Source organism: Mugil cephalus, chromosome 14, assembly GCF_022458985.1.
Source record: "Mugil cephalus isolate CIBA_MC_2020 chromosome 14, CIBA_Mcephalus_1.1, whole genome shotgun sequence".
Classification (NCBI taxonomy): domain Eukaryota; kingdom Metazoa; phylum Chordata; class Actinopteri; order Mugiliformes; family Mugilidae; genus Mugil; species Mugil cephalus.
The window spans coordinates 5908793-5931140 of NC_061783.1; the positions used below are offsets into that span (position 1 = coordinate 5908793).

General features: G+C 44.5%; 3 protein-coding genes across 4 annotated transcripts in view; 2 read left to right on the top strand and 1 right to left on the bottom strand.

The window, feature by feature from the left end:
- On the top strand, nucleotides 1-20115 carry ube2e1 (ubiquitin-conjugating enzyme E2E 1). 2 transcript variants are annotated; one of them, XM_047604467.1, is made up of 6 exons: nucleotides 1-116; nucleotides 1324-1485; nucleotides 2216-2266; nucleotides 15797-15929; nucleotides 16353-16500; nucleotides 19468-20115. In XM_047604467.1, exons 2-6 carry the CDS (start codon nucleotides 1331-1333, stop codon nucleotides 19563-19565), a joined length of 585 nt encoding a protein of 194 aa, XP_047460423.1. In that variant the 5' UTR covers nucleotides 1-116; nucleotides 1324-1330; the 3' UTR covers nucleotides 19566-20115. The 2 variants fall into 2 exon arrangements, with proteins under 2 accessions (XP_047460423.1, XP_047460422.1); XM_047604466.1 differs by lacking the exon at nucleotides 1-116 and adding an exon at nucleotides 158-307.
- Nucleotides 11053-22348, top strand: part of rpl15 (ribosomal protein L15) — a 17030-nt gene continuing 5734 nt past the window's right edge. Inside the window, exons 1-2 of the mRNA XM_047604469.1 lie at nucleotides 11053-11063; nucleotides 14193-14196. The gene's annotated coding sequence lies outside the window, so the exon portion shown is untranslated. The remainder of the gene's footprint in view (nucleotides 11064-14192; nucleotides 14197-22348) is intronic.
- The window catches only part of nkiras1 (NFKB inhibitor interacting Ras-like 1), a 3567-nt gene continuing 1316 nt past the window's right edge, over nucleotides 20098-22348 (bottom strand). The window contains exon 4 of the mRNA XM_047604470.1: nucleotides 20098-22095. Within this exon, the coding sequence (XP_047460426.1) occupies nucleotides 21853-22095 (243 nt within the window). The 3' untranslated portion in view covers nucleotides 20098-21852. The remainder of the gene's footprint in view (nucleotides 22096-22348) is intronic.

Sequence of the window (22348 nt, forward strand, 5' to 3'; positions counted from 1 at the left end):
ATTTTTTAAGACATTGACCGGAAGTTTCATCTCTCCTCGTTCACGTTACTTGACACTAGTGCGTCCAGGCGGCGGAGGCACACACACATAGGCTGTGCACACACACACAAAGAAAGGTATCTAATGCGGACTATTTGTATTACGGCGCCTAATATTGTAACACTTTGTGTCATTAGTGTGTTTTCGGGGGGCGGCTGCGTCGGGGCCATTAACGTGTCCGCGTTGACGCCAGGAGAGAACTGAGGAGTCGGTCCATCCTGTGGCTGACTGAGATCAGCTGCATGTCGACGGATATAGATTTAAAAAGGCGAGAGAAAAACCTTTAAGCGAGCGGCGCGTTGTGTCCTCTTTTCACTTCGGGGCGTTAGAAAGTGTCCGGCGGCGACGTAGGACCCCCGCTGACTTCTTTAAGCCAAAGTTTCATTCGGCTGGAAATTGTTGAGGTGTAGTGTCGGGGTTCCCTGCCGACTGCGACATCGCCCCGTCGGTGTATTTCTGCTTTTTTTTTTTTCCTCTCCCCCCCTCCCTCCACTTCGACCCGTTCAATTGAAACAGCGGCGGACGTCTGTGTGGCCGTGTGCTGCTCCGCGGTGTCGGCCAGAACTAGGCCTCCAGCCGAACTATTTCACCAGATGATTTCCTTTGTCGCAGCCCGGCGTGGCTAAAAATAACGCCCGACTGCAAAACATTAGCGGAGGTCACAGTTCGGCGCTGAGGAAGAGAGAGAAACCCCGCTCCGCCGGCCGCCTCGACAAGTTCCCCCGTTACCGTCCGCACGGACCGCGTTCACCCTGGTGGAACCCGTCCAGCCGGGTCACCGTCTGGTCCGGGCCTCGGACGGCACAACGCGAACGAACGAGCGTAGAAAACGGCGAGCAAGAGTCCATTTAAAAAACCACAACATTTAAGTTGACGCTTGTGTCGCCAACTGTGTCGACTCGATTTAACAGTTCGTGGCTTAGTAGATAAATTTAATTTAATTCGGCGCCACCATCAGACAGTGTTGCGTTTTAATAAAAAAAAAAAAAAAAAATCAACTTGAATTGCTTCACACATCTCGCAGGCGTTTTAGTGGGAAAATGTTGTAAGTGCGTTTTTATGTGGAAGTGATCTCATTATTCTCACGCCGAATTTAAGAGCGCAACCTAAAGATGTTTTTTTAATCCCCAATCTTGCAGCAGCTTTATTATTTTTGCCCCTGTGGGAGGTTTTACAGTTGAATGCCAGATTATTTAAATGACACTCTGCTGATGGGGGGTGTGGAGGGGGGGGGGGGGGGCTGAAGGAGTTGCTCATAATCTCGTGTTCATGTTTGTTCCCCAGGCTCGGTATGTCGGATGAAGATTCCCGTGCCAGCACAAGCTCTTCCTCCTCATCGTCCTCAACTCATCAGCAGCAGCAGGAGGCGAACACCCCCAAGAAACGGGAAAGCAAAGCCAGCATGAGCAAGCCCCCTTCCAAACTCCTGTCTACCAGCGCCAAAAGGTGAGCTGCGGATGGCGAGGGATGTGGAGATGATTGCTCACGCCAGGTGACCGACTGCTTCCGATCGCTGCCCTTCTCTTTGGAGGGTCTGTCGCCTTCCCCGGCGAAGCCTGCGTGATTTAGAAAACCCTGAACACGACGAGCGCACGTTCAAAGCAGAACTGGTTGATTCTACGTTTAAAGAGCTGTTCCCTGTCTTGTCTGATGAATGACTTCTTCTTTCTCACAGAGTCGCTTTCCACGACTCACCGATGCTTCGCTGTCACACAGGATGTGTGTTATACGCCGATCAGGCATAACATTATGACCATCTACCTAATATTTTGTAGGTGTCCCTTTGGCCTGGCAACGGGATGTTGTTAGTGGGGGGCCTTTGGGTCCTACGGGTTGAGAGGAGGGACCTCTGTGGATCATCCCACAAACACTTGATCAGTTTGGGTCAGTCTAGTGAATTTGGAGGCCGGGTCTTATGCTGCATCCTGTCATTACAGTGGGGTGGGGGTGTCTGGTCTGGTCTGGGTGGGTGGTACATGTCTAAGTAACATCCAGGTCCAAAAGTTTCCCAGCACAACATTGAATTGTCACAAGATGGGAAATGTTAAATAACTCGGGGGTTAAACACTTCTCCTGCCCGTGGTCATAAAGTTATGCCTGATCGGTGCGTGACCAGAGTCTGTAGCAGTGTGGATTTATACTGTTTGATGTTAATGTCTCTTATTTGGTCTTTCAGAATTCAGAAGGAACTGGCTGACATCACGTTGGACCCACCGCCTAATTGCAGGTAAGCGAATGCTGCGTTTCATCAAAGTGCCAGTTAGAAGATCTGGGTCACTGCCGTGCAAGTTTCAACAGCACCGCGGTTACTTTTTGCTCTAAATGAAGACTTAATGGTTGTTTTTGAATTTCAATGCAAAGTCCTTCAGCCGGTGTCTGGATGGCTCCTCGTCGTCTGTTTGTCAGAGCGGGGGGGGGGGGGGGGGGGGGGGGGCTTTTGCTTCACTGCCTTGGGCGTCTAGTCAGTCTAAAGACGAGTAATATCAATATCACGGTAATGATTCACCGAGTCCCCGACTTTATGCAGCTGCTGATCTTAATGTGGCTTAAGGCCGATTGCAGGACTTATCATTTGGTTTGTCTGCTTAACTGTTCCAGATTGTCTGATTTGTCATCTGCTTTCCTCACACTTTTCTGGCCAATTCCAGACAGTTTTACGCAGTAACTGTACAGCTCGCTGTATTAAGAAAGCACGTGACTCATATTGGAGTTATTTGTGCTCCTCAAAGCGAGGCACATAACATCATATTGCGTTTTTGCAGATACTCTAGTTTCAGTGTTATGTTGGCAGGTTTAGTTCTGACACAGGGTGAAGGTTTAATCATCATGCAAAAACTGCGAATTTAAAGAGACGTGATTATACGGCTGCCGTTGTAATGAGCTGTGGTTATTTTAGTCGGCGTACATTGATTTATAGCCGGCTGCTGTCTGCTGGCTGGTGTGTGTGTGTGTGCTGAGAAGGCCAGTATCTATACAAGTGTTTACACTTGACCAGGAGTAGTTTTGTTCAAAAAGGACATACCCATCTGTCTAACTTAAACCTTTTGAAAAATAGATCCTCTAATGGAGTGGAGCGTCACGTTTTCTATAAATGATCTCTGTGATGACCTTAAGTCCATTTAGACATCAATTGTTGCAGCTGCTAAACCATCCACCTCCTCATGTCACGACTGTGGAAACGGTCATGGATTCAGAGCTGTGTGCTGCCGGTCCAAAGCCAATGTTGTGTTCATGTCACATCAGGTTTACAGTAATTACCAGTTTGCCACTTCATCCTTAGCATCCAGGTTGTAAGTGTGACTGTGAAAGCAGCTTGGCATTGATCAGGTGGGAGACTCTCTGTTGCATGCGGATGTATTTTTTTTTTCTCTGTATCGGTTGAAACGCCCTACACTGAAATCCAAATGGTGTGTCAACAGACAACTATCTAGCTGTTATCAGTGAAAAGAAACCCAGCTTTGCCTTAAAAAAAATGAATCATGTAACCAGCTGCACGATATTATCAGGTCCTGTTAACTGTTCAGACAGAGCAGGGGCATGTTTGCATTCCTGCTGAGGAATCGGGTCTGGCCGAATTCAGTCTGTCTAACCAGTCTGTGAAACTAGTCGGGCAGGTTTACTTACAGGCTGTGAGTAAATGAATGGAGAGCGTGTGCTACACATGCTGGTACGGTTACTACACGCCTCATGGTGTTAACAGCATCTAAGGCGCCGGCCTCGGTCTGGAGCGCGTTCGTGAGCCTCCAGGTTATCGTGTTTAGATAAATTGCATTGTGCCGTTGGAGTGAAGCCATTGCAGTGTCGCGTAGACAGCCGAGCACGGGGAGGACTGGAGAGAGCCACATGTCATCTTTCGAGCTTAATCTACCAGTATGAAGTAATGGCAGGTCTGCGGTGAAGTGGGTGAGGTGCTTGTCAGAACTCCGGGTCACGACGTCTAGACGTTTAAAGGCGAGCTGATTGCACGGCTCAAAAGCCACAAGTTACACAGCTAAGACCCAAAACAAGCATTTAAAGGCTGCAGTCCGGCTGCAGGGGAGCTTCAGGCTGCAACAGGAGCGGTTTCATGCAGCACCGCTCAGCCTGTGTGAGTCATAATCTCAACTTTAGCAAAATGTGCACTGTAGCCGTACCCACAAACTCCCTGCGGTGCCCCAGATTAACTCCTCACACTGAGGCCCTCTGAGGCTCTGCCAGCTTAGCCAGGAAATGCTTCTGATGAATGAAGAGTTGCCGGCGTGAGATTTAGTTTTGAAGCTGTTTTACACAAGGTGAAGCTGATTTGATGATATTATTCAAAGTCAGTTTGTTGCACCACAGACAAAGATGTTGGCTGCTGCAGTAGATGTGAAGATTAGCAGTTTTCCATGTACATTTAATAACTCCTGGTATAATTGCGCTAAACAAGCATTGTGAAGGTGTCACTTTGTGTATTTTATTTCTGACTTCTGTTTCTCCTCTAAATGGAGAAAATAATCCTTAGTCGCTGTCCTTAACCAGGCAAGATCCTGCTTTAACAGGAATGCAACATACTTTTTACTGGTACATTACAATAATATACATTTACTTAAGTAAACAATCTGTCTACTTCGTTCGTCACTGCCACTGTCAGTCAGTGCGTTTACATGACGTAATAGGTCACCTGGAAATCGGGCCGTATTAACGTGATATCATCCTGCTGAAAAGACACATATCGCCACCTCGTGTGGAGGAGCAGGAGGACATGATCCCGTCAGTTATTCGATTTTCTTGCGCTGCATGTAAACTGGAACAAGACTGAAGTCACAAAGTCAAATTTCAAGCATAGCTCGATTAAGCTCTACATGTAAACACTGAGTCTGTCAACATAAGCAAACCCCTAGTAACCACGTGTTTTATTTTTAACAAGTTGGGTTAACACACACACACACGGAGACTAACTGCATCTGTGTGTTGCCCCCCAACCCCCCATTAGGGAAAGTGGCCCTGTGGGTAACATGGGCATATGACATAGATTAGTGGGTTTGTTGTGTGAAGGCAGAACCAACGCGTCGCTGCATTCGCAGAAGAGTGGGAGCCTAATGTGGTTTTGTAGTTTTATCTGTAAGCTATAATGTGGCATGATAAGCGAAAGAGTTACTGAAGGGCTGTTCGTTGCTTTCACTCAGTGCGTTTACATGCACGGGAAAAAAAAAAAAATTATTGCCTTAATCAGACTATAACAGGAGAACTTAAGTGCATGTAAACACGTTACTCCGATTAAAATCGGAGTTCTCATTATCCGATTGAGACGCCCAGATAATGCGAGTCCACAACCGCTGCGTTGGCGTGTGACCCTGGAACAAAAACGTCCAAGAAAGCCAATCGCAGAAGAAGAAGAAGAGAAACAGAGCCGTCTGAGGGACAGCGCGGATCTTACCTGCATCAGAAGTAGCGCGAACATTATGTATAAGATTAAAAAATGTAGTATTATCCGTCTGGTTGTTGTCTGAAATGCCGGTCTGCTGCATGAACTACTCTTGTTTATTATATCAAATAGTAGACCAGCCGGAAATCGGGCCGTATTAACGTGGTATTATCCCACTGAAAAGACACGTATCGCCACCTAGTGTGGAAGAGGAGAACAGTTATTCGATTTTCTTGCTGCACGTAAACAAATTTTGAGCATAGCTCGATTAAGCTCTGCATGTGAACACACTGACTGTCCCTCTTCAGCACAACTGCGTGTGCTAATTAGAACAGATAAATAAATGATGACTGATATCCAGGACCTGGTATTTGTCGTACACAGATAATCCAAATGTATTAAAAGATTTCCTTCAAATTCGAAGTTGGAATTGATTCTCAGTGTCAGACTCTATCTGATCTAACACTAAATGTGTCCTGGTGCAGGTTGCCTCGACCTTTTTTCCTTTGTCTTTTCCTACATTATACCTATATTACTAAAAGTAACATAAAAGCTTCATATGTCACAGTAGTTTGTGATGAAGGTTTGTGTGGAGTTTCTAAACATGTAATACGCACATGAAGTGTAATCAGAAGGACCAGGCTCCCTCACTGAATGACAGATGCCAGCGCAGTGCGTGGTGCATGCTGGGTTGGTTTCTAATCAGTCCCAGTGTTGTGCTCATTTTCACTGAGCCGTGCGCCGCTGCTCCTGGAAGGTGCTGTGAGATGTGCATTTTCAGGCATCGTTCGCTATTCGTACCTGACCAAATGAACTAAAGAAGGAAATGCTCTGGAGCTGAGATTAATGGCTCCAAGCATGCGCGGTGTGGCTGCACGCTGACAGATTTAGCCGTTTCCTCAGCGGCGTGGAGAAAGGCCTCGTTTTGTTCAGTGCCACAGTGTAAAAAAACACCCTCTGTTCAGCACCACGTGCTGAAAGGGGATTTTTTAGTGGATTTTGGTCCTTTCTGCTTCGTTTAGCAGAGAATCTCCTCATTAGGGTATGAATGGAGCTGGCCAGCTACGCCTTGCAGATGCTGTTTAATGGATTACACGTCCATGAGTTTGGTTGTCTCGTTTCTCTCGAGGTCGTTTCGGGCCTCCTCGCTCTTAAAACGGACACTGGCGGGTGAAGAAAAGACTTCTTCTGACTGGTTTCCATTATCCCCAACACCCCTCTGTTAACAAACCTTGTTTTATGAGCACTATAAGACAGAGTCTTTCATCTGTCATTTATCAAAATCTAATTATGCTCCACACGGGGAGCGCCACGCAGGCCCCTCTTCTTTTTCTATAGCCTTGTTGCCACTGAAGTGTGAACTGCAGACATCACAGGCCTTCCTCAGCCCCTCCGTCCCTCCCAGCCTCCGTTGCTTTCATTCACCATGTTTTATTCCTTTTTCCTCGCCACCGGTTTTATTTATTGCTCGCTTCCCGACACTCGGTTTTCTTCTCTCAATCTCCCGCCCCGCCCTCTCTGTTTCTCATTCACCATATCTCCTCTTGAGATGTTGCCCTGGGGTGTCTGTCAGATTCCTGACATTCCAGGGCCGGGGCTCACGACTGTTGAGGGAAGTTACAAGCTGTGTACAGTAGAGTCATTAGTGCTGCCTGGGTTTGGACAGATACGGTCTCATAAAGGTTATTGATTGGTTTTTGGTGTTTTTTGGCTTGAACCATGTGGAAATCCCTTAACATCTTTCATGTCTTTCTGGGTTCTGCCGATCACGTATCTAAGGGAAAAAAAAACAGCGCCTGGTGAGAGCCGCCTGTGCTTCACGTGATCCCTCTGTTCGGTAGCTGATGTAAGCGTCAGCCTCTTTCCACGCACTCCTCTGCAGTGTGATACTGGCTTACGTGTTTGAGACTACTGAGGTTTTCTCAACAGCTTCTTCACAGCTATAAAAAGCTCTCGTCCCTGGAGAGGAAGTGGCTGGCCTGTACACTGCTGTTACCTCAGAAAGCCCAGAGAGCAGCGTCGGGCTCCGAGCTGCTGCTGCTGCTGCTGCTGCTGCTGCTGCTGCTTCACAGATGGAAGTTTGAGCAAGTTTCCCTTCTGCTTACTAGAAGCAACGGGACGAAGACATTTAGTCTCGTTCACCCAGTGAGCAAGAGGTAGGACTGAGTCTTGAATTTGTATGTACTTTCTCCTATTTAAAATCCAAATTTTCAGATTTGATCGTTCACGTTTGTAAAGTTGTTGTGTGTTTATTGTATTTTATTTTACAGGCTTCGTCTGTGAAATGAAAACAAAAGCTGCATTTTAAGGGCCTGTAAACCTCAAATAATTTCACAGGAAGTTTGCTTTCATGAGTAATCTGGCAGCATTTACAAGGACGATGCTGTTGCTAATTACTTCCAGTGAATGTAAAACATACAGTTATGTAGTCAGTGTTTTTTTTTTTTGTTTTTTTTTGTGTTGAGCCAAGCAAACAATTTAATATGCAGAGAATTCAAAATTGAGAAAAAGCGTAAGTAGATGTTGAGCCTCTTTCTATGTTAAAAGGATTTTCCTATCAGCCGTAACTGTCTGCAGACGAGTTTGTTTGTCTCTGCTTACGTTATATTTAGTGTCAAATTATGTTGGGATTTCGCCAGGAAACTTTGAAGAAACTACTAGTATATCCTTATGAAAACACGATAAGGGTTCGGCTTAGAACTGAGTCATGAGCATTGTCAGGTATGACATGTCTTTTATTCGCTTTGAGGCCGGTGTGGCCTGGTTTCAGGCCATTTGGCTTGGACTGTGTTTGTGTTTCAACGGGTGCAGAGAGGAAAAAGAAAATAGCTCGGCTTACACATGAACATACCTCCAATCACTCTGAGTCATTTTGTTGTAAACATGTTCAGCTGCACCGAGCCGAGATGACGTGTATGACGATGTCACCGTTACTCTTCTCTCCATCATCATATGGATCCCGCCCAGACCAGATTTTGTGGGAGGGGAAAGGTTTATAATTTTATAGTTTTAATCATTGTGAAATTCCAGGAACAACACTAGTACACAGGTTTTGTGTTACTCCTTAACAATTCACGTGGTGCCGCGTGGATCCCCAGTTTTAGTTTCAAACTCCCACTGGGACATTTGCGTCCCCGCATTATGTGAAACACATTCAGCGTCACACTGAATAAATGGGTTCAGTGGACTTTTCCTCGTGTTACGTTGCCGTTGTGGCTCATTGCAGCTACTGCGCGATAGAGAAATCCTGTGTTTGCTGTTCCTTCAGGCGGCTTAATGGTAGAGACCCAAACATCGGTGTAGGTTTCAGTTTTATGAGATGGTGCGGTTGGCCATAAATAATATTTGAGTGAATTGGCTTCAAGATTATTCATCAATAATGTGACATTTTAAAGGTGTAAAAGTTTCAAAATATTGAAATGATTATTTTGTATTAAATTTGAACTTTTGGAATATTTAGACAGTTCCCTCTGAAACTTTGATTACAGCTCGGAAAATGTGTCTTTAACACTCGAATGGGTTTCTCATTAACGTCGGAGTCATGAGTTCCTCCATTGAAACCAATAATAACTACAATCTGTGAGGCAGAATGTATCACTCTGGAATCTGACTCTGCTTTCTAGTAGTGGAGGAGTATCATTGTGCGCTATTAATGGTGCGCTGTCCTCATACAGTACTGAAAGAACATCTAGAGGCTGATTGCCGTTGTATTAAAGTGGCGGGGTGGGAGGGGGCGGACGCGTGTTGCCGCTGCGTAGTCTCTCCCCAGCACTCCAGTGAAGTGGAGTCATTATATTGTCTCAGTCAGACGGCTTATTACAGTGTTTCTCCTTGTCATCACAATACCATCGCGAGCAGACGGTGGTGATTGAAAATGAAGCCCAGTGTGTGCTGATGACAGTGTGTGCATGATGATACTTGGGCAGCGGCGGAAAGGATAACGTGCTAAGATGGACAAATAACACGTTAATTTAAACACGGGCAGCGATGATAAAAATCTTCTCTGTGCAGAAGGAGGAATATTCAAAGGGACAGATGCGTGTTGATGTTTCGTTGTCATTTGTAAGGGAAGGAGTCGAAACTAAAACACACATTTGCAATTTAGAAAAAGTGTATTAACCCAAAGGAAAAAATGTGATTCACTTTTCTGCATTAACAATTTCAAATCGCTGTCTAGGCTGGGAAATAAGACTGAATAGAAAGATGGAGCACAATGGGCCGTGGAGGTACTTGGTGATGTAGCTTTGTGGAGTCTGATGGTTATTGTCGGAGAGATTTGAGGCACTTGGATGAGCACAGAGATTGAGATCTTGTTCAGACCTTGTATTAAGGTCCGTCCTGGGCTAGCCCATCTCAAGTGACCAGCTTCAGCAAGATCTTCAGATCTGATCTCAGATTTGCTCCTCTGTATGTAAATAAACACAAACATCGCCTGGGGTGCAGTTTTTTTTGTGTGTGTGTGCATCGTACCTTGGTTATTTGCTTATACACATTAAGTTATTATTTATTGATCTCCACCCTGATCTCCGTTATTTTAGAGACCTGCACAAAACTCAGATTATAACTCCAACTCTAGGAGTCTCCATATGCACAGTTATCTCCAGTAATGGGGAAAAATAAAGACACCGGTGATTCTGGAGGAAATGCGTAACTTAACTGAACACTAAATGTGTTATTGTAAGGAGAGAGGAGATGGTAGACTTGTGTCTCCAGACTCTATTCTTATCAGGAGAAAAAATACCCGAGTCCTGCAACCAATAAGAACCATCTAGTTGTAAACAAACTCAGCTCGAGGGCTCTCAGATGACGTGTACGAGTACGTTGCTGTTACTCTTCTGTCAGTCACCACATAAACCACCTGAACGATTTAAGCATCAGATCTTTGTCTGAAGATCATCAGTGGTCTATGACGGGCTTTCTTTGATGCTTTTGTTCCAGGCTCATACCCCGGCACATCGGTTGTGTAGCATGCGCATACGTGTTGTCTAGTTAAACTCCGATTAAGGTGTATACATGGCAGAGAAAATCGATTTCCACTAGCATTATCTGTGTGTCTTAGTCCAATAAAGAGAACTCCGATATTAATCAGAGTAACAACTTAAGTTGTCCGGTTAAAGTCGGATTAAGGTAGTTATTAGTTTTTTACACATGCATGTAAACGTACCAACTACTTCATCACTACCAACAGACTAATGCTTAAATCACACCGGGTAGATTCCTCAAGTAGTTTCCATTGTGTTTTGTGCCTTCATACCCATGTATAAATAAAATACCTGAAAGAGATGTGCTCATAAATAAATACTGTATTCTCATACCGTACTCAAAACTGCTCACGCTTACGTATTTTCTAGTGAAATCGTGACTAAAACACGTCCCGTTGAGACTTCACATTAGCCCACAGCCTCTTACAAGGCCTCTTTCAAGCTGCTGCTCTGCACTGGCAAAATGATGAATTTATAATCACGGCATTGTCTGACAAACTCACTATACACATACCTTTCTCTGAGAGAAAGAAACTCACTCACACTCGTTCATAACTGTCATCTGCTCCTCTGTGCCACTCGTTTACTGAACGGAGCAGACGCACAGTTCTTCTAACATGTCATCTAAAACATTTTGTAGTGGAGAGCTCTTCGGACTTCTGTGTTACACCAACCATGTTGTAGTTCTTTAGAAGTGCAGGTTAGTAGTTGTGTGTGTGTGTGTAGCTTTACATTTGTTTTGGGCTATGATCGGTGTATTTCTGTTTGTGAAGGTACTAACACATCTATGGCGTATTTTAAGAAGTCAGTATTCAGACGTGCTACTTCCTGCTCACTCCCAAACCAAACTGTTCCTCCTAGATAAACAAAGTGGTCACATTTAGAACATATCTGGTACTTGTGGTGTTAACAGAACTGGTGCTCAGCTGCAATAGTGTCAGATTTGGTATGATTCAGTGTTACCATTTCCTCAATATGATAATGAAAAGGTAATTTTTGTTTTTGAATTCACGCAGAACGTAAACTCTGTTTTCCTTCACCGCCCTGTGTTTTATGTAGGATAAAATGTATATAAAGTGTCTGACGCGTAAAGGTAGAGGTCATTGCAGCTGCTGCAGATGAATTCAGCCGACTAGTGGAACATATTCTCCTCTGTTCAATTTCGGGTAAACCGCCGCATGCCTGTTTGAAAGGTTAAAGTCTTCGGAGGGAAAAAAAGGCGAAACAGCTGAAATGTCAGCACTCTTCTTGCAGTGCGTGTGTACACAGAGGTCATGGAAGAAGACCCCCCCCCACCCCCCTGATATTGAAGAGAATGACAACAGTGATAGCATGGCATATTACTGCCTCACACAAAGCACTGGGTGGCCTTTGTGTGGGCTGGGAGCAGGCGGGGAGGAAGCCCGGGCCCTCTCTGTGGCTGCTCTGTGAATGTGAGACACCTCTGTTGTCGGGTGAAAGAAACCTCAGCCTGGTTGATTCAGTGGGAAACGATATAAATTCTATTCTTGGCACAGCTGCGGGTCCTGACCGAGGTCTCGTGGTGTGACCGTGATACGTATATTAGCGGCCCCGTCCCAGGACAGGGCTCCCCTGCAGGAATGCTGCTAACACATTGTCAGTAAGCTAATGAGCTGCATCCCTCTAGCAGACGTGTGTTATTTCTAGACCACAGGGAGCATTGTCCTCAGTCAGTTTAGCATCTAGGTGGGGCACCGTGTCTGTTAGAGCGAGTCAGATATTTGTTGACAATATTCAGGGCAGTCTTTGTGTGAGTGACAGATGGATGTAGGTTTGCGCTGTAAAACGGAGCAGCGTAGCTTATCAGATGGTAACGCTAGTGATAAATTTAGTTCCTGTTATTTGCGAAATGCTTTTAATTCCTTCACCATCAGATCTGTGAAGTGTGTTCATGCTGAAACAGATCAGGACTCCCGTCCACTTCAGACCTGATCTGGACTGTTCTGCTTTAACTACAGTTGTTAACACCTGGCAACACTAACATGCGTCTCCGCGTGTGTCCAGCCACACTTAAACGACTTGATCTGATCTCGGTTTTGCGCTCTGCATACAAATAATCAGGGACATGACTGGGCGCGCTGGGATATTATAACATCTGCCGTCTCTGATGAATCACCGCCGCTGTATCAGAACCACAAACAGCTTTTTTCCTCTGTGTGTGTTTGGAGCAGGACACAGAAATGAAACGTATTGTGGAACAAGTTAAGAAGGCTTTTAACTAAAAGCTTATGTGTTAAGTTAATATATATATTTATCAGATTATAACTGAACACACATTTCACAGAAAGATTTCCAGTATTAAAGCTCGACAAAGACACCTAATAGTGATGAGCGAGTCATAAAGCGATGCCGTCTTATATGCGAAAGGCCAAACGTCCACTTCCCTGCTGTGACAGTGTGCTGCTAAAAACACAGCGTCTTGTGCTTAAAGTTGTTGGAGGCTGTTGCAACTGTGGCGACACCACATTCACCATTCCATCAGAGCATCTGCTGTTATCTGTTTATTGTATCTTCGCTGAGGAAGCTGTGCAGCTGAAAAGGAAATCTGTGTTTGTTTGTTTTTTCCACCTGTCTACTGCGTCCTCCTTTCTTCTCCTCTCATCTATCTGCAGCTTCTCTCCACTATCTTGTTTTTTTTTTGTCTGATGACAAAAAAACAACCATTTACATTTCACCAAGCTGATAATGAAAAGAAATCAATAATTGCTGCCTCAGATCTTAGATTTCTCAGTCCAATGCTGCCAACAATATGTGGGAGTGATACATCAACTGATAATTAATTTTCGCATAAAACTGGAAAATAAAATCGCTTGATCTGTGGTTTAGAAAATAGAGACAATGTGCGACTGAAATGTTGCTTCAGACACCTGCGTGCTTTCATTCCAGCTCATCTTCACTATCTGCAGTAAGATTCATCTTTATTGATTCATCTACCTCCTGCCGTCTTATAGAAGTACTCCATCTGCAACGAATGTGAAAAAATAAATACCCGCAGTAATCCCCCGCAGCCCCAGAGGCAGACTCTTTTGTCTGACCAGCAGCCTCGCGTACGTTTCACTCTAGTGTCAGACTTAAGCACAGCTCCAACGAGGCGCCATAAAGAGCGCGAGCCGCCTTGTTTACCTCTGATGCTGGGCCCTGCTGAGGCACAGGAATGAATGGTGGTGGTGCTGTTGTTTGTGTCATTTTACCCGTTAAACTGGAACAATGGAATTGTCAGGCAGTCGTGAGTGTGAGCGGAGGGTCAGGCTAGTGGCTGTGATGTTTCGTGTGCGTTCGCCTCCTCGTGCGGCCGCGTCCTCCCGGCTCCGATAAGAGCAGACAGTTCAGCGTCTGCGGCAGAAAGTCAGATTATCGCCCGACATTCGCCCCGCTCCTGTTGTTGGAACGGTGCTGCTTATTACACGAGCAGAGCGGCTGCTCAAAATCACATTTGTTTACCGAATCATTCTTGTAACGGCCGTCTGAATAATAGATCGTTTAGTGTTTATTTAAAATATTCAAAGGATTTTTGTCAAAAATGCTTTGCAGCGCTGTGTTTTGCATGTGCAATTTTCCACCGCAACAAGTCGTATTTATTTTTTTTTTTTTACCACAAACACCCTTTAAGAGGCCTACTTATCATTTTAAAACGTAATGACAAACTGTGAAGGGTGTTTTGTAGCGCTTCGTCAGGCAGTCAATTATGTGAAACCATCTTCACCATTTAAGCTGCTGTTGAACGGAGGCTCCGGTGGAGCGGCTGCAGTCGTCAGACTCACCACTCTCCTGCTTTATCTCCACAGGCAAATCAACTTTATCACTTCCCACTCTGTTGGCAAAATGACTCAGATGGGCCATTGCTCTTTACTGTTTTAATGAATCACCGATAATATTATATGGGATAGATGTTTGGAAGGGTTTCCAGCTTCAGCACATTAGAAAGATAATTGTATTGACATGAGGATCTGCTGCTTTACAATGAGCTTAAGAAAAGAGGCCTTACGCGGTATTAAACGTTTGTTTTCTGTGCAGATCTGACATTAACATTTACTCCGTCCCTTGTATCTGTTAACTTAAGTAAATGAGAAGTAAATCTAATCGAGAATTTACAAGTGAAGGTATTTCATATGAGTGCACTGTGTGTGATTCTGTTAAGTGTCTTTATGGAGATAACGGTGCGTATGGAAACTTGGGACAGAGATCAGTACATAATATAACTTGATGTGTGAGTCATGACGCACACTCAAAAAAAAACAAAAAAAAAACAACACCACTGAGCCATTAGAAACAGTAGCTGTGGCTATTCTCCTGACTTATTTTGCATTTGCTTTAACAGCACTTTGGTGAACTGAGGTTGTTTTTAAACGTGCCGTGGGAACAAACCTTGACTTGACTGAAGAGCTGACTGGAGACGTACGTGGAGACTCGTGCTAATGACACGTGTGAAGCCGGCTAATAAAAGCTGTCCACTTGAGATTGGATTGCCCAGAACGGATGTCGATGCGAGGTCTGAATGGGGTCTTTGTGGTCGTTTTGTGCCTGTTCTGTGTCTCGGTGGTTGTCTTGAGTTTCGCTTTGAGTCTTGTAGTCAGTTTGTGGTCAGGTCTTGCACAGCATCTGGCTCAGAAGATCACAAAAACATAATGGAAATGCGTACTACTTCGTGAAGACCGTAGAGCTTTTGGTTTCGTGTCATTCTTGATGCATAGATGTGATTCCTTGTTTGTGTTTCAAGGCCAAAGTTTATGTTGAGGTGGTGGCACTGTGTGAATACAGGCGTCAGAGAGGATCTGATTCATCAATACCAGTTTACTTTATATTTATGCTGTATGCAATACATTGTCTGACTATTTGTTTGTTACTGCCTAATGCTGCACAGAGCTGGAGACATTAACGTTGGTTCAATATAATGGAGACGCCTATTAAAAGTCTTCTTGTGCTGAACGAAGTGTGAAATGTGATTCCAGATGCATTAGGTTTAAACATTCTAATTCATCTGAGAAGATTTCCACCTTTTCTCTTCATGTTATTGAATCAAGTACCTGGGAAACAATACCGCAGCTGGTAAAGTGAATATTTCTATATACGGTCGTACGATGACGAAGCTGCCCATCATGACTCAAAGAATCATAGTCAGTGACAACAACAAAGAAGCTAGACCGTGGATGAGTCACTGTGGTTATGCAAAGGTCAGTGGGTATCTGAGGAGGCAGACCACACAGTGGCAGCAAACACGCAGCCACTGGACAGTCGAAGCTCTATCAGGGAGCTGGGTCTGGTTCGGAGGAGGGGGCGCATGAATCCATGAGTTCAAAATAAATCCTTAACAGACTGCGCTTCATGGCATCCAGATGTTCCTACGTGTTTCCTCTCTGTGTGCCGACAGCGCGGGCCCTAAAGGAGACAACATCTATGAGTGGAGGTCGACCATCCTGGGCCCTCCGGGCTCCGTGTACGAGGGGGGAGTGTTCTTTCTGGACATCGCCTTCACACCAGACTACCCCTTCAAACCACCCAAGGTAAAACTACTTAACGTTTTTCTTTCTGCTCGCCGAGGCCCGATCTTTGAAGACGTCTTTACAAATGGTGCACAGGCCGGTTCTCTCATTGTTTTGTATGATCCACTAGAGGGCAGTGTTGGCCTGTGGAAAGCCACTGACACCAGCAGCTCATACTACTACTCGTCTTTATTCCCAGGCCTCTCAGATATGCTCAGCTCTCATTCTTTCCTTTTAAGGAGTAGCTGTTGCAACCACAGTGCATTCAGAAAATGGAGAAATTAACCGGGGGCCTCACATGTTCCCTAACTTGCATATAAAAAGTCAAATGAGGACATTTTGAATTCATTAACCACTACTTTTGATTTCAGTATGTGTTTCTGATGGAGTCTGATTGTTGTGTTGAAGCGGTGCGTTATAGACTTGTTCTTTGTGGTTCTCCAGGTGACGTTCCGAACGAGGATCTATCACTGCAACATCAACAGTCAGGGGGTGATCTGTCTGGACATCCTGAAGGACAACTGGAGTCCTGCGCTCACCATCTCCAAGGTCCTACTGTCCATCTGTTCCCTGCTCACTGACTGCAACCCTGGTGAGAGCTGCAACACACACACACACACACACACACACACATACACACAGAGACATAGAGACAGACCGACACACAAACCTGGGGACACTCCCTAACCCTACAGCTGACGCTGTGATATTAACTCGTATTTTTCCTGGAGGCGTTTCTCATTTATGTCTTGTTCACTCATCTCATTACCTGCTGTAAGTCAGTCTCCGTCCTTAAAACTCTGTCTCTGTTCTCGTGGAGCGTCACTGAAGAGACATCATTTAGACCGTCTCCAGTGATGTGCAGGGCTTTGAGGATTGTAGGGTTCAATGCGTGGCTCTTAAATCTCCTCTCACTGCAGCTCTTATTCCACAGCCTTAGAGCGCTCTTTTAGTTCTAGCAGCGTTGCCAACTTTTGTGGTTTTCCCAGGCCCTTTTAGCACAGAGCTCTTCTTCTGGAGGAGAGCTGAGACATCAGTGTTGGATGCCTCCGCGTGGACGGCGTCTGCACATTCAGTGGACCAGTCAAAAGCCAGACAGAATCGTAAATGATTATGTTCAGAGTGGCCGATCAACCAGACCCTGGTCCACACTGTTTTTCTTTCCCTTCTCACTTTGTTAGTGATTGAAGCTGAGTTCATTTCAGTATTTGGATACTGGTGTTAATAGTTTCTACAAAGAGTTGTATTGAAATCACTTACATTTAGCTCGATTAGCTTTCATTTTTCAGAATCTCGTTTTTAAGTAAATGCTGCATCATAACGTCACTTGAATGCACATTAGCGTGCAGTGTCGTGGAGACTTTTCAAGGCGGCTTTAACTGCTGTCTGACGACGATGGCAGCCAACACTGATCTCTAGTGTTCAGTCCGTCTGAGGACCATGTCCTGCTGTCATGATTCAGAATAATGTGAGGAAGCTGTGGTAAAACTAAAGTGGTTCATCTCAATTAACAGAATAAGGTAGTTTGGTAACAAACTCAATGGATTAGACATGAAATGTGACTAAACTATACTTATATGTGTTCTAAAGTTAAATTTTAATTAAGTTCTGCCGTGTGGACGTTGAGCTACAAAGCAGCACAGATTAATGATATTGGGAGTCATTGCTGCAGAGTTTTAAGCTTTCCAACTTGATTCCCCCTGGAGACTTCAAACACTTTCCAACCGACTGGAAAGATCTTCTGTTGGAATTTGTTCCTTTTTTATTATTTTTTTTGCTTTTTCACATAAAGTGTGATATTTATGTCTGTCTGTGCGCATAAATATGTCTGGAACTCTGTGTTAGATTTGTAATGTTTATCCAGGGAATGTGTCTTTAGTCTGTCTACAAAGAATGTTGTATCGTGTTGTTTTCGAACGGGTCTCTCTTGAAAATGAGTCCTCATGTCTCAGTGAGATTTACCTGTATAAAAACAGGTTTAATAATAATAATAATAATTAATTATAGAGAAAAAGGAAACGACAAAGCCGACAATAGAACTTCATTTTAACCTTTAAAATCGATAGCTGAACCTGAACAGTGCCACTCGTGGCTGTACCAGCCAGGGATGTGCGTATTGATCCAGAAATATCGATACTTCCAATCTAGCTGCTTTTGAGAATCAGTCTTCACAAGAAATATTAATACTTTCACGACACTGAATCTGTGAACAATTCTAAAAAAAGTAAAAAGTGAAATCTGTAGTATATTTGTGCAGAATGTAGGAACTTGTTTTACTTGGCTTCCTCTCTACTCACACTTGTCGGCCCCGTCAGTCACAACATGACAGGACAGGGGAGAAGCTGCAGTGTGCCAGACAGTAAAAGAAGCGTCGTTTGAACTTATTTCACTTCAGTAAACGCAAATGAAGCGACATGTGACTTGTGTTGAAAGTGTGTGAGGTACTGTGGCAACACGACAAATGTGAACAAACACTTCAGGATGAACCACATTGAGCTACAGCAGAGGTGAGGAACAGGCATATACAGGTACATCAGATACATTTGCATTTATTATTATTATTTTAGTGTTCAGTTTGTAGTAAATTTAACTCATATTCCTGCCATCATTAACAGAATTCAGTGTCACTTTTATCAAAAGTTGGATATTGCGTTGTATAATTAAACTCTACTGACATGTTCATAGTAAAAGTAATTTTCATCCGCACAAGTAGACGTCTAAAAGTATTGGTATCGGTATCAGGATATTGGCCTTGGTATCACTTGGTATCATATCAAAAGGAAAAATAGTGGCATCGCACATCTCTAGTAGCAGAGTGTCTTTCTCCAAGGAACCAAATGTTCCTGTCATCAAATCTAATGTCATGTTGTCCAAGCTGGAGCTGGTATGACAGTGTACAGCCTAAAGTACAGAAAATATTAAAAATAGTTTAATAAAACTGAAAGGTTTCTTGTCATAACAAGAAATGAGCACAAGTACAGAATCTGGGTGAAGTCAAGGTTTCTAGACTTTTTCTATATTGCACATTTCTTCATTTGAAGGACAAACTACAGATGAATGTGTTAAGTCTAGGCTTTCCCTTTTCTGAGAACATGAAAATCTTCCATTTTCTGCAGAGCAAACAAACAGACAGACGGGTTCAGAAGGAGCCCAGTAGTCAGCTGATAAACACATGAAGGCTGCAGAGGCAGACACGCCGACCAAAGTCTAACATAGATCTAAATCCAAGCAAATCTTAATGCAGGGAAACATTACATCATATCTACGGTATATTGCTCTGTTGTCTTTAGTCATTTAAGAGGGCTGATATCTTAAACACTGCAGTAAAACTGTCAGATAGCACCTTATAAATTCCACATTTAAACCTTCTTATAGTCTGAACGTCGTTTGATAGACGGTTGTTTTTGTGCTGATAGAGGAAACTGAACCTTAGTTCAAGTGCCAGTGTCAATATTCTGATTTACACATGTTATTGTTCTTATCTGTAAGTAGAGAAACCCAGATAGCATTTAAAGTAAGAAGTGCACAGGTGGTGACTTGCTGTCTTGTTGTGTTACAGCTGACCCTCTGGTTGGAAGCATCGCCACACAGTATACAACAAACAGACCTGAACACGACAGGATAGCCAAACAGTGGACCAAACGCTACGCCACATAATCACCACAGCAGCCGCCCTGGGACCACTCGGGGAATGTGAGGGGGTGGGTTGTTGGCTCTGAGGACGGGGTGGGTGAGTGGATTTGGGTGGGGTCTCCCAGCAGAGAGGGGGAGCTGGGGCAGGTCGAGGGGGTGGGTGGATTTTTATCTTGGAATTGAAGTCTTAACTCCTGACATTTTGTTGTTTATTGTATTGTTTTTAAGTTATCTCCGGCCCGACTATAATCAGATCTGGCAAGAACGCATTTAGTGTTTTCTCTCTGAACTTTTAGTCTGTGCTTGAAGATGGACGTTAATACTAAACCGCTAGATGAAACGTGTCACAGCATGATTCCCAGTCAATGATGTCAGTGTAAATTTTTCACATGTATTCAAAGTTCCAGTTGGTGTTTGCTTCTCCCTCCAGACTTTGAAAAAGATGTTTTCCACACGTAGACATGTTTAGATATGGATGGCTACTGGTTGTGATTTGTGTTCTGTACTGATGAAAAATCTGTTCTGTTTCTCCCTTAAAGAATTAAACATGACCAACTGAAGCGTCCCACTTTAATATGAAGAGGCTACATACTTTACTCAGTGCATCTTAACACGGTTACAGAGCGGAGAATAATTTAGGGATAGAACACTGCGTCTGTTCCACTAGCAGCACATTAAAACTTCCCATGGTTGAAACATTGACGACACAGAAAACGGCGTAGATTAGCACTCACCCGGTCACCATTTTCACAAGTCAAGGAATGTGGCTCATTAAAGTGACAAAAATAAATTAGTTAAAAAATAAATATCTCCTCAACACTGACATTTCTACCGGTAAACTCTGGTAAACGGCTTTAGCTAGCAGCCCTACTGGATTACACAGGCTGGACAACACGCAGGAGTGCAACTACCACCGGACAGCTCTAATGAAACCATACATCACAAGTAAAGACAGTACCGTGAATATTATTATTATTATTGCTGCCAGGCCGTACTTAATATATGAGACGGACTGGACTGAGGCGGAGTCCTGCAAGAGGACACAAAGGAATGCTGCGTTCACGTCAGATGGGAAATAACGGGACAGGTTCAAGCTTCGTGTAATATGAATTCTTCAGAAGGAACTCTGCTGCTAGAAGTGAGTAATAATAACACATGATTGATAGGAAGAGCTGAGACTGGTCTTCTGACTCGATTCAAGTGAACAGAACAGTGACCATTCCCTGTAAATCACCCACTGGTGTTTGGCTTGTCTCTTTGGTATTACATAGCTTGTCCATGATACATACATTTGTTTAAAAATTGATCTTCAAATGCAAACATGATTGACCACACACTGCTTTCAGTGACTGGCTGGGGAATTGGTGAATGAACCACATATACGTGTCGTCATTTTGTTCAAATTCCTTAGAAATCTGAGTCTCACGTCTGGCCTTGTTAGCCTAGCTTAGCATAAAGACCGAAAGCAGGCAGAGGCAGATAACCCGCTTCTCTTCAAACTTACACATTTGCCAACCAACACCTTTTAAAGCTCCTGTCACACGTTGACTGTTGGATCCCTGCAAGGATTCAGGAAGTCTTTCACAGAAAACAACAGACAACATCAACGGGACTTCATTTACTTGGGTTGCCAGATGCAAGCTGTACAACAGGTAACCTGGCAACCTTTAGGGAGATGACTTGAGTAAACAGCACAGTCACTAAACAGTCGTCTAGTGGCACCGCAGCTGGGTGCAGTCTCCTGCAGTCTGGTCTCAGAGAGGCTGCCAGGTTTGGGCCAGTGGACACAGCAAACCCTGTCCTCTCTGACTATGTTGCAGTCCACCACCTTGGGTTGGCAGATACTACGTGTGTCAATCTGCAGTCAGTCAATCATTACATCTCTACGCTTAACAACACGTCTTCAGGCTTTGCATGTGCTGCTACGTGGGGTTGAACCTTGGACAGAGCCAGGCTAGCTGCTTCCTGTCTTTACGCCAAGAGACGCCAACCACATCCTCACTCCAGGTTTGTACTAAACACGCAGACATAAGAGTCTCGGGAAGTATAAACGCCTTTTCACACATTCACTCTGAACTAAAAACAAATGTTATTTGCAGCGAGCGAGCACGTCGATGTGCATCATGTCCCGCTGACCGCTACATGTGTTTAAGGGGCAGCTCTGGACACTGTCCAAAGATGAGTCTCCAGATAAATGCAAACGTTGGCCAAATGTCCACTCGAATGACTAGATGTCCTGGTGGTTATTCCTACGTGAGGTGAATGCAGCCCTGCTGCTGGGAGCAGGGACGAGTGTTTCGGGGGGAGGGTTTCAGATGTCATTGGCTGGGGTTCCTTTGCTCTTGCGTCCAGGTAAGGGGAAGGAAGACTTGCTCTGAGGCTGCGTGAGGCGGCTGGTGAGCTGGGTGAAGGGTTCGATGAGCGAGTTGCGTTCGGCGACGCTCACTTCCCACAGCTTCACCTTCTCACCTCGCGCCCACTGCTGGGCCGCATCCTGGTCCACCTGGCGACGCTCCCGCAGGTCCGTTTTATTCCCCAGCACTATGACCATCACCTGTTAACACAGCACACACACACACGTCTGAACCCAGCCCAGTTCAGTTTTCATGACTCACATATGGTGCCAGCATGGTGATTACAAAACAGTTGTGAACATCAGAGAATGGACATGTGTCTTCTGATGGTGTCCTGTGGTGTCTGGTAACAGAATGTTGTTAGTGGGGGTCTTTGGGTCCTATGGGTTGAGGGGAGGGGCCTGGATCATCTCATAGATACTTGATCGGTTTGGGATCTAGAGAATTTAGATG